General features: G+C 40.6%; 1 protein-coding gene across 2 annotated transcripts in view; it reads right to left on the bottom strand.

The window, feature by feature from the left end:
- Nucleotides 1-1,941: 1,941 nt before the first annotated feature.
- The window catches only part of Nasp (Nuclear autoantigenic sperm protein), a 45,166-nt gene continuing 34,321 nt past the window's right edge, over nucleotides 1,942-12,786 (bottom strand). Inside the window, exons 11-13 of one of the 2 annotated variants that reach the window (XM_053792100.2) lie at nucleotides 4,165-4,305; nucleotides 3,006-3,134; nucleotides 1,942-2,175 (exon numbers count right to left, since the gene is read on the bottom strand). In XM_053792100.2, the coding sequence (XP_053648075.1) occupies nucleotides 2,068-2,175; nucleotides 3,006-3,134; nucleotides 4,165-4,305 (378 nt within the window). In that variant the 3' untranslated portion in view covers nucleotides 1,942-2,067. The remainder of the gene's footprint in view (nucleotides 2,176-3,005; nucleotides 3,135-4,164; nucleotides 4,306-12,786) is intronic. The other variant, XM_053792101.2, reaches the window with a different exon arrangement.

Raw genomic sequence — 12,786 nt, 5'->3', positions numbered from 1 at the left:
AGAGTGGAACAGGGCGCCTCTCCATGAGATACCCGTATGTATGTGGCCGATGTGAAGACAGGAGACAGTAGTCTCCCACCAGGATGCTAGGAATTGGTTCAACTTTGGTCATAGGGCACAGAAACATACCAATTCTCATTACCATACACAAAATTGAAAATTTGAAGGGAATTAAACAAGGGGTTCTCTAGTTATACAAAATAAATTTAAGAAGAAATTTAGACCAATTTCAGGCAACCTCTTAAAGGTACCCCACTGGGGTGGGGGCATTAATCTCACAGGGGGTCACAGCACCTGGGACAATGGTAGACAATCATGATCAAACCCAAGCACTAAACCCACTAGGGTCATACAGCACTGCAATGGTATGCAGTCAGGCTTGATTCATGAAAGGGAGGTAAAGTTCGGTTTGTTGGATCAAGAACTCCTTAAATTTTGTTCAGGCTTTACCTGCTGGGTTAACCAAACAGGATAACCACTGATAGGGAGCACTTAACCCTTACAGGTCATACATCACTTTGGGAAATGGAATTAGATTCATAATTATGTATAATCATGGGGGGGTGCTAAACCCGTAGGATTATACAGCACAGAGGAAAGGGAGGGGGTGGAAGGTATTCAGGCTCAATTCAGGGAACTGGAGCAGATCCAATTCCCTAGATCAAGAGCCCCTCACCAGCATCAAGGAACCAGACTTTTGGGAAAGATTCTCCAAAAAACTCCACAAGTCAGACTTTTTCCCCCCCATTCAGGTTGTTTAATGTGCTTCACCGTGATGTGACACATAACGGTAACACTGGGTACGTATTTATTGCAATGCGAATAGGGGCAGCAAGTGCATGGGAACTTTGTTTCACTTAAGCTAGGGAACGATCCTGGTCCTTCATTACTAGAGCGAAGGACGCCACAAACCTCCTCTCCGATGCTAGAATCTTTAAGTACAGTGGACCCCCGGTTAACGATATTTTTTCACTCCAGAAGTATGTTCAGGTGCCAATACTGACCGAATTTGTTCCCATAAGAAATATTGTGAAGTAGATTAGTCCATTTCAGACCCCCAAACATACACGTACAAACGCACTTACACAATTGGTCGCATTCGGAGGTAATCGTTATGCGGGGGTCCACTGTATAGATTTTAGGGGGAAGCAATAAACCCACTAGGGTCATACACTTGGGAATGGTAGGCAATCTGGTTCAATCCAAGTAAGGAAGGGGTGAATATACCTCAATTTCTTGGATTAAGGCACCTTCCTTCATGGGGTTAAAAAAAATTGCTAGGGCCTTCAGGTGCATTATGCTCATGGAACAGTTAACCCACATTATAATTATAACTAAGCTCTAAATCCACAAGGGTCTTAGTGCTGTAGTAAACCCACAGAGCACTGGGAAGAGGGATAGGGAAGGCATTCAGGCTCTGTTCAAGGAATTGTATCATTATAATCACAACCAAGTGTTACACCCACAAGGGTCTCGAGGAATTTGAGCACAGGTCTATTATACAAAGCCCTCTTCAACATCAAGGAACCTCCTGAGGGATCCTTTAAGTACAGATTACAGTCTGCAATTTTCCATTCAGGCAATATCTTACTCCCCCGCCTCTCACAAATTAATTGTGTACATAATCTGGTTTGAGCCTTTTAAAACGTATTTTGTAGTTCAAAGAAGCTTATCCCAAATTTTAATCTTTTCTATTTGATAATGTATTTAGAGTGCACAAAACTGATGGGAAAAAAAAAAAAAAAAAAGTAACCAACAATTTACATTTAGGGAATGCTAAACCCACGGGGGTCATACAGTGCCTGGGGCAATGGAAGGTATTCAGGTTGAATCCAAGGAGAGCATAGGTATAATTTCTTGGTTCAAGAAATCCTTACCAACTAAAGAATCTCCCTTATGGACCCCAATAAAAAAATTTAGGAAGGCAAGGTAAAACAAAAATTCTTTAGTATTTTTAATAAATATGTAAATCCTAAAAACACATTCACTAGTACTAAAAGTTTACACCTTATGGTAAAAGCTACAAAAAGATTAAAGTGGCAGTGGTTGGGTTAAATATTGATGAACTTAGGTTGTAGCTTGTGGTTTTTCCTTTGTTATTTCTTCTGTTGCCTTCTTCATCTCTTCTGCAGCCTGTTTCTTTAGCTCTTCCATATCTTTACCTTTTGAAGAGGTCTGAAGAAAATTAAGAATATTTACTTACTGATCTATTTTAGGTCAACAATTTTACTACCATAAATAGAAGATACCCACAAACATTTTGGCACAACCCTAATGAAAATTACTTTACACAATACCACTATCTGGATGTTCATTTAACCAAGATCACATTATCAGTAAGGGGAAGCACAAACTATAGGGGTCACAGCACCTGGGAAAATGCAAAGCATTTAGAATAGTCAATAATAAACTATTTTAATGCTAAAATCTATTTTGAGACTCCCACAGCATTATTACAGCCTGTGTATTTTTAGGCTCAATTTGTTATTTACCCCTTCCTTCCCACTGCTTGCCTACCTCAATTTCATTTGCCAAATGTTCTCAGCTTTGATCAGGAAGTAAAGAATCAAAAAGCTTAAGTCTCAGGCTAGGGTGCCTTACCCCTTAATCACATTTCATTCATGAAGAGTAAGCAATGGTTTAGAAAAACACTTAAGCGAACACTACGAAAAACTTACTAGAAAAAGTTTCGGTCCTAGGATCTTAATCACTATCAGAATCACAGGACAAACTTTTTCTAATAAATATGTCCTAGTGTTTGTATATTTTTCTAAACTAACTTGTCAGTATTTATTACCAAGGTTTATACCAAATTAAGGACTACCCGTAAAGGTCATGCAGCACCTGAGGATATGGGATGTAATCAGGGTCAATTTAAGAAAATTTAATTCCTTGGATTGAGCCCCATAATGGCATCTACTAGAAAATGTAGTTTCTATTAGCACTAATACACAAATCTCAAGTAACCCAAATAACTTTTTACACATACCAATTAGTATACTTGCCTTATTATCAGTTTCCATACTTTCTGATTGACCATTTGTACTAGTCACTTCACTGGTTGTGCTTTCACCATTCTCAACTTTGGCCTTCTTTATATCTGCTACTGCAGCATCCTCTTCTGGTTTCCTCTGCTTGGGGATGAAAAGAAAGGAGCTTAAGCTTTCAACATTGGCAGGTCTTTCCATGGAAGAAACTAGCACTTAACCTAAATTACAAATCTATATATACTAGTACCAGTATATTGTACCAAAAGCCTCTAGGCTGCAGTGTACACATCAGGAAATGTGTCTAAAAATTCACTGCTTTCCTACACTGATCCACTAAGTACTTTTTTTTTTTTTTATATTAACGACTTTCCTAGATAGCAAAAGGCACTACACATGCAACACTTGGTACCTTAATTGTTGCATATACATTACTACCTTGTTGGCATGGTATACCAATATTAATGGATACAATGTACTATCCCAGATTTATAGAAATTCAGGTTCAGTATTTTAAGAAGTGCCACAAAACTGCAAATTTATCTTGCTATTTAATTTTGGCACTCGGCAGTTTTTCACAAGTATTGTAAAGCAATAATGCATCAAACCTGAAGCTTTAACAACTTATCAATTTTTAACCTGCCCTTCAACAAGGCTGGATGACAGTATTTTCCTAAAGATGATAAATTGCAATCCACTGATTACTCGACCCCAGCCCACTTTTCAAAGTGCATGCACTGTTATCAGGTCAACTAGTTTTCGTTTAATTTGTGTTTAGCCATACTAATACCATTCCTCAAAACCCTCCTTCCAACACTTCAGACATTCCTACACCTTTCATCTAAAGCTTGTGTACCTTTAAGCTATTGTTCCAGACCATCAATACCAATTATTTCCAACCCACCAGATTTGCAAACTAAGGAATAAAGTAAATCACAAAATACCGAGCTGGGACTATATTTACATCAATCTACTTAGCTGTATGATTCCAAGACCATTCTTCACATCCATACTGCTGTGCACTGCTAAAACTACATTCATTGTACACTGCCCCCCCCCCCTCACCATTCTCTGGCAATTTAACCCAATACCTCAACACATTAAGATTCAAACCTTTACAAAGGTGCTCACACCTAGGATTTCATTTTGAACTACAAGTTTTTAGCTTTAGATGTACCTTCTTTCTGACAAGATGTGTAATTGATTTTGCCTCTGCATTTGAGAAAGTACTTGAGCTTGGAGCATCAAATCCTGCTTGTGATGCAACAGGGTCTGAACTTGGTACTCTGCCTCCTATTGCACGAGCCATTAAAGCTCCCTGTAATAAATATTTATGATTTAATTTCAGTCCAAAGCTTGCCCTGCAAAGGTATTTGTTTTAATGCAAATTTTTTACTTTGCTGAAGTAAAAAAATGAAAGACCCTGTATTTGATACATTATGTCTTGGTGATTAAAACCATGATCCAGCCAAGAGCATTAAGATGAACAAGCTATTCTACCATTTACAGAAATGGTATTGAATAAAGGGAGATGGGAAAGGGCTATTCAGACCTTTTAGTTTAAAATTTTGAAGAATTGATCACTAAGTTAAGTCATGACTGAAAGACCTGACAAATGCAAGGGGGCACAAAAGCTCCATAGACAGTTCCATTAACTATGCAATAATAATAATAAAAAGACTAACCTGGGAACTGAAGTCAAATTTCAAAGCAACAATTAGTAACCAACTTTCAGTATAACATTATGGATTTAGGGTCAAGAGATACACCATCCCAAAAGTATAGACGAAGTTACAGCACTATTATTTTCAGTAGAAAGTTTTCACAAAACCTATTAGTATGAATAAAGGAACTGAGATTTACCAAGTACTGTTACTTCAGCCTCTGGAAGGGTTTCAGTGGACCAAAATTATTCGCAAAGGCTCTCAAAAATAAAAGGATTAAATCACTTAACATTACTATTATGAAGTCATACCAAAATCACAAGCTAGTTATTAACCCTAAGAATCTTAAAAAATTGGGCGAGAGAAAAAAAAAAAAAAAATTTATATATATATATATATATATATATATATATATATATATATATATATATATATATATATATATATATATATATATATAATATATATATATATATATTATATATATATATATATATATATATATAATATATATATATATATTATAGGTAGTAGGTTGGTAGACAGCAACCACCCAGGGAGGTACTACCGTCCTGCCAAGTGAGTGTAAAACGAAGCCTGTGATTGTTTTACATGATGGTAGGATTGCTGATGTCTTTTGTCTGTCTCATAAATATGCAAGATTACAGGCATGTCTTGCTACTTCTACTTACACTTAGGTCACACTACACATACATGTACACATTTATTTATACACACTCATCTGAGTTTTCTTTGATTTTATCTTAATAGTTCTTGGTCTTATTAATTTTCCTTTTATATCCATGGGGAAGTGGAATAAGAATCTTTCCTCCGTAAGCCATGCGTGTTGTAAAAGTCAACTAAAATGCCGGGAACAATGGGCTAGTAACCCCTTTTCCTGTAAAGATTACTAAAAAGAATAAGAAGAAGAAAATTGTCAAAGTGGGAAGTCTGAATGTGCGTGGATGTTGTGCAGATGATAAGAAAGAGATGATTGTGGATGTTATGAATGAGAAGAAGCTGGATGTCCTGGCTTTAAGTGAAACAAAGCTGAAGGGGGTGGGAGAGTTTCAGTGGAGAGGAATAAATGGGATTAGGTCAGGGGTTTCAAATAGAGTTAGAGCTAAAGAAGGAGTAGCAATAATGTTGAAGGATAAGCTATGGCAGGAAAAGAGGGACTATAAATGTATTAATTCAAGGATTATGTGGAGTAAAATAAAGATTGGATGTGAAAAGTGGGTTATAATAAGCGTGTATGCACCTGGAGAAGAGAGAAGTGTAGAGGAGAGAGAGAGATTTTGGGAAATGTTGAGTGAATGCGTGGGGAGTTTTGAATCAAGTGTGAGAGTAATGGTGGTTGGGGATTTTAATGCTAAAGTGGGTAAAAATGTTATGGAGGGAGTAGTAGGTAAATTTGGGGTGCCAGGGGTAAATGTAAATGGGGAGCCTTTAATTGAGCTATGTGTAGAAAGAAATTTGGTAATAAGTAATACATATTTTATGAAAAAGAGGATAAATAAATATACAAGGTATGATGTAGCACGTAATGAAAGTAGTTTATTAGATTATGTATTGGTGGATAAAAGGTTGATGGGTAGGCTCCAGGATGTACATGTTTATAGAGGGGCAACTGATATATCGGATCATTATTTAGTTGTAGCTACAGTTAGAGTAAGAGGTAGATGGGAAAAGAGGAAGGTGGCAACAACAAGTAAGAGGGAGGTGAAAGTGTATAAACTAAGGGAGGAGGAAGTTCGGGTGAGATATAAGCGACTATTGGCAGAAAGGTGGGCTAGTGCAAAGATGAGTAGTGGGGGGGTTGAAGAGGGTTGGAATAGTTTTAAAAATGCAGTATTAGAATGTGGGGCAGAAGTTTGTGGTTATAGGAGGGTGGGGGCAGGAGGAAAGAGGAGTGATTGGTGGAATGATGAAGTAAAGGGTGTGATAAAAGAGAAAAAGGTAGCTTATGAGAGGTTTTTACAAAGCAGAAGTGTTATAAGAAGAGCAGAGTATATGGAGAGTAAAAGAAAGGTAAAGAGAGTGGTGAGAGAGTGCAAAAGGAGAGCAGATGATAGAGTGGGAGAGGCACTGTCAAGAAATTTTAATGAAAATAAGAAAAAATTTTGGAGTGAGTTAAACAAGTTAAGAAAGCCTAGGGAAAATATGGATTTGTCAGTTAAAAACAGAGTAGGGGAGTTAGTAGATGGGGAGATGGAGGTATTGGGTAGATGGCGAGAATATTTTGAGGAACTTTTAAATGTTAAGGAAGAAACAGAGGCAGTAATTTCATGCACTGGTCAGGGAGGTATACCATCTTTTAGGAGTGAAGAAGAGCAGAATGTAAGTGTGGAGGAGGTACGTGAGGCATTACGTAAAATGAAAGGGGGTAAAGCAGCTGGAACTGATGGGATCATGACAGAAATGTTAAAAGCAGGGGGGGATATAGTGTTGGAGTGGTTGGTACTTTTGTTTAATAAATGTATGAAAGAGGGGAAGGTACCTAGGGATTGGCAGAGAGCATGTATAGTCCCTTTATATAAAGGGAAAGGGGACAAAAGAGACTGTAAAAATTATAGAGGAATAAGCTTACTGAGTATACCAGGAAAAGTGTACGGTAGGGTTATAATTGAAAGAATTAGAGGTAAGACAGAATGTAGGATTGCGGATGAGCAAGGAGGTTTTAGAGTGGGTAGGGGATGTGTAGATCAGGTGTTTACATTGAAGCATATATGTGAACAGTATTTAGATAAAGATAGGGAAGTTTTTATTGCATTTATGGATTTAGAAAAGGCATATGATAGAGTGGATAGAGGAGCAATGTGGCAGATGTTGCAAGTATATGGAATAGGTGGTAAGTTATTAAATGCTGTAAAGAGTTTTTATGAGGATAGTGAGGCTCAGGTTAGGGTGTGTAGAAGAGAGGGAGACTACTTCCCGGTAAAAGTAGGTCTTAGACAGGGATGTGTAATGTCACCATGGTTGTTTAATATATTTATAGATGGGGTTGTAAAGGAAGTAAATGCTAGGGTGTTTGGGAGAGGGGTGGGATTAAATTATGGGGAATCAAATTCAAAATGGGAATTGACACAGTTACTTTTTGCTGATGATACTGTGCTTATGGGAGATTCTAAAGAAAAATTGCAAAGGTTAGTGGATGAGTTTGGGAATGTGTGTAAAGGTAGAAAGTTGAAAGTGAACATAGAAAAGAGTAAGGTGATGAGGGTGTCAAATGATTTAGATAAAGAAAAATTGGATATCAAATTGGGGAGGAGGAGTATGGAAGAAGTGAATGTTTTCAGATACTTGGGAGTTGACGTGTCGGCGGATGGATTTATGAAGGATGAGGTTAATCATAGAATTGATGAGGGAAAAAAGGTGAGTGGTGCGTTGAGGTATATGTGGAGTCAAAAAACGTTATCTATGGAGGCAAAGAAGGGAATGTATGAAAGTATAGTAGTACCAACACTCTTATATGGGTGTGAAGCTTGGGTGGTAAATACAGCAGCGAGGAGACGGTTGGAGGCAGCGGAGATGTCCTGTTTAAGGGCAATGTGTGGTGTAAATATTATGCAGAAAATTCGGAGTGTGGAAATTAGGAGAAGGTGTGGAGTTAATAAAAGTATTAGTCAGAGGGCAGAAGAGGGGTTGTTGAGGTGGTTTGGTCATTTAGAGAGAATGGATCACAGTAGAATGACATGGAAAGCATATAAATCTATAGGGGAAGGAAGGCGGGGTAGGGGTCGTCCTCGAAAGGGTTGGAGAGAGGGGGTAAAGGAGGTTTTGTGGGTAAGGGGCTTGGACTTCCAGCAAGCGTGCGTGAGCGTGTTAGATAGGAGTGAATGGAGACGAATGGTACTTGGGACCTGACGATCTGTTGGAGTGTGAGCAGGGTAATATTTAGTGAAGGGATTCAGGGAAACCGGTTATTTTCATATAGTCGGACTTGAGTCCTGGAAATGGGAAGTACAATGCCTGCACTTTAAAGGAGGGGTTTGGGATATTGGCAGTTTGGAGTGATATGTTGTGTATCTTTATATGTTTATGCTTCTAGACTGTTGTATTCTGAGCACCTCTGCAAAAACAGTGATAATGTGCGAGTGTGGTGAAAGTGTTGAATGATGATGAAAGTATTTTCTTTTTGGGGATTTTCTTTCTTTTTTGGGTCACCCTGCCTCGGTGGGAGACGGCCGACTTGTTCAAAAAAAAAAAAAAAAAAAAAAAAAAATATATATATATATATATATATCTATCTCAAGAGTTAAGAAACCAACTACATTCCATATACAAAAGCCACTCTGTATATAGTGGACTGTATTAACAACTTATTAGTATGTACAATATTTGTTATATGGTTGAAAAATTGCCTCTTTCAATCACACTATTATTATTATTATTATAATCAAAAAGAAGTGCTAAGCCACAAGGACTATACAGCGCTGCAGGGCAGGAAGGAAGCGAGGGCATCAGGTGGCAAAAGGGAGATGGACGAGTAATAGGTTACGGATAACAGCGGGGTAGTGGATGGTGAAAGGGTAAAGGGCAGCAAGAGACTGAACTAGAAAGGGCTGAGGGGAGTGCAAAAAGTATCATCAGAGTTTGTGGAGTAAATCAGTCATTGTCAAGAAGTCAATGAGAGAGTCAGGAATAAAGGAGGGTCCATCAGCAAGAAGGGAAGGTAAAGAGAGTAGTAGGACGAAGACGACGTTGGAGGTAAATTCTGCGTGCTCGTTGATAGAGAGGGCAGTCTAACAGAATGTGGCTAATCGATACTGGAACTTGACACTGCTCACAGAGAGGAACAGGGTGCCTCTCCATGAGATACCCATGAGTAAGACGAGTGTGGCCAATGAGAAGGCGGGAGAGAGTGGTCTCCCAACCTCGGCACTGATGACAAGAAGACTGCCAGTAACCTATGCTCGGTTTAATAGAATGAAGTTTGTTACCGAGCAGAGTTGACCAACGTTGTTGCCAACGGGTGCGAAGGTGGGTAGCTATTGCAGCAAAATATTCCAGAAATGAACACCTCGATAGGAAATCGGTAGGTCATGTACTGCTGACCGCGCAGCAGTGTCTGCCTGTTCATTGCCCTGTACGTCGACATGACCAGGGACCCAACAAAAAACAATATCTTTATGTTTGGTAGAGATAAGGCGTAGCCAAAGTTGGATACGGAGAACTAGGGGACGAGATGTATCAAATTTTCGTATAGCCTGTAGAGCACTAAGGGAGTCCGAGACTACTACAAATGATGACACAGGCATAGATGCGATACGAATAAGTGCTGCAAGAATGGCACACAGTTCAGCAGTAAAAATGCTAGCTGAAGATAGTAAATGCCCCCGCACGACGCTGTCTGGAAACACTGCTGAAAATCCAACGCCGTCTGAAGACTTAGAGCCATCTGTGTACACAGCGGTGGCATGAGAATGGGAGTGGAAGTGATCATGAAAAAGAGCGGGAAGCCACCGTAGGCAGTTGAGCTTTCGAGCAAGGGAGTGAGAAAGAACAGACCCGAACAGCTGGAACTTCCCAGGGGGGGTAGGGAAAAGTGAGATGCTACATGAACATATAAAGGTGGTAACTGAAGGGAAGACAAGAGTGAATGTAGGCGAAGAGAAAGGGGACGGAGCAAACAGGGGCGGCGAACGAATAAAGAATGTCTACTAATATCGGTGACCATTCTATAAATGGAAGGATTGTGTAGATTGTGAGAGCGTACATAGTAGCGAAGGCAATGGGCATCATGGCGATCAGACATGGAACATTTGCTTCTGTATAGAGGCTCTCAACAGGGGAAGAGCGAAAAGCACCAAGGCACAAACGTAATCCTTGGTGATGGATAGAGTTAAGGCTAGAGAGAGTAGCAGGAGAGGCCGCGGAATAAATCTGGTCACCATTATCGAGTTTCGATAAAACGAGGGCTGAATGTAGGCGAAGCAGAGTTCGACGATCAGCTCCCCAGGAAAGACGAGCAAGGGTTTTAAGAAGGTTTAGCCGGCTGTGACAAGTTGCCTTCAGAGAGATAATGTGAGGTTTCCAGGATAACCGACGGTCAAGGAGAAGGCCTAGAAACCTGACTGTATCACGTTCGGGGATACGGGAGCCATAGAGATGCTGACCGATGTAAATGTTTTAACATACGAATATGAATGTCGTCAGGCCCAGCTGCCGATGATCGGCAAGCTGAGAGCGTTGCCTCCAGTTCTTGAAGTGTAAAAGGCACATTATACTGTTCTTCCCTAAAAGAAGAAAAGTCCAAGGGTACTAACTCTCTGGCAGACTTCGAGGAAAGAAACGAGGGGCATAGATGGAGCCCTCGGGAAATACGGACCAGATGTGTGCAAAGTTCAATGGCAACGTCAAGAGGGTTTGCTACATCAACACCAGCGACCTGTAGAACAGGAGCCGGGTCAGGATAGTATTTACCACTCAATTTCCTCACTTTTTTCCAGACTGCACTCATAGAAGAAGCAGAGGTGATGGTGGAAACAGTCTCGCCAACAAGTGCGTTTAGCTTCACGGATGACACGGCGAGCGATCGCACGCTTCTGCTTAAAATCAAGAAGTCTCTCAGCGGTTCTACTGTACCGGTACCTGCCCCATGCAGCACGTTTCAAACGTACTGCACGAGCACAAACAGGAGACCACCAAGGCCGCACTTCTGAGAATGCCTGCCTGAGGTTTGGGGTATAGAATGAGAAGCTGCAGTATAAACTGATATCGAGAAGATGTGTAGGAGCTCATCAATGGAGGATGAAGAAGGAACCTCACTAAAAGCAGTGAGGTGTGAGTAAAGATCCCAATTTGCCCGATCAAATTGCCAGCGAGGGCTACGGAAAGGTGGTGAATAGGAAGGAGAAGAAAGAATGATCGGAAAATGATCGCTGTCATGCAAGTCTGGTAGAACAGACCAGGTGAAGTCTAGTGCAGTGGAGGAAGAGCAGACTGATAGATCGATGCAAGAGAGAGTATGGGTACGAGGATCAAAATGGGTGGGAGTACCCGTATTTAAAACATGGAGGGGGTAAGAGGCGAGAAAAGCCTCCAACTGGATGCCACGTGAGTCACAATGAGACCCCAGAGGATATGGTGGGCATTAAAATCACCATGTAACAGAAGTGGTGGTGGTAAGGATGAAACAAGAAAGGCAAAGTCTGGGATAGAAAATGCTCGAGAAGGAGAGATATATAAAGAACATATTGTAAACCACTTATTCAAGTGGATACGGGCTGCAGTGTAATGCAGCGAGGTATGGACAAATAGTTGACAGTACGGAATATCATTGCGTAGAAGAAGGGCACTTTCATTAAAGGTCCCATCTGAGAAAGGATCCGAAGAATACAATAAATTATAGCCCGAGATAGGTTGGAAAACAGCCTTGTGTAATTTTGGTTCTTGTAAGCAAGCACCAACAGGGGAAAACCTGGAAAGCAACATCTGAAGCTCACCCCGATTACCCGAGGATGCGGATATTCCACTGTAAACAGGCCATGATTGGCGATGAAGAAAATATCAGGATTCTGTAGGTAAAGGCACCTACGGACTAGAGGGGTTAGAAAAGTCAACGTGTGGTGGCATTGGAAGGCGTTCAAGTAGCGAAGGAACGGAGCGTTGCGAAGAATGGGGTTGTGAAGATGGAGGAGAGGGAAGAGAAGGAACAGGAAGTGAATCAGTGTCCATTGAAGGTTTAGTCTCTGCAATATATTCTGAAATGGCTTCAAGTGTTTCTGAATTCAAAGATGTATGGGAGACCATATTGGAGATAGAAGGAGGAGGGTGAGTAAAGATTGGGACAGTAATGGACTGTACCAAAGTAGAGGGGGAGGGAAGAGTGTAAGGGACTGGAGATAAAGTGTGGGGGGGGGAGGGGGACAGAAGAGGCAGAAACCTGGGAGGTGGCAGAAGAGGGAGAAACTTGGGAGGGGACGGGGGTGGAAGGCATAGAACGAGGAGGAGGGTGAATCTCCACACTTGTAATAGAGCCAGAGAGAGGGGAAGAACTAGGTACAGAGACTGGAAAGGTAAAGTGTGGAGGTGGAAGAAGGGAAGGAAGGGGCAAAGAAGATTTGAGCAATGTGGATTTTTTGGACTTCTGAGTAGAGGGGCGATTGGTATTACGTGTCGTACGAGGTCTT

This window comes from Cherax quadricarinatus, chromosome 61 (genome assembly GCF_038502225.1).
Source record: "Cherax quadricarinatus isolate ZL_2023a chromosome 61, ASM3850222v1, whole genome shotgun sequence".
Lineage (NCBI taxonomy): Eukaryota > Metazoa > Arthropoda > Malacostraca > Decapoda > Parastacidae > Cherax > Cherax quadricarinatus.
Note: the sequence above shows the minus strand (reverse complement) of the source record. Positions and strands in the feature narration are given on the sequence as shown.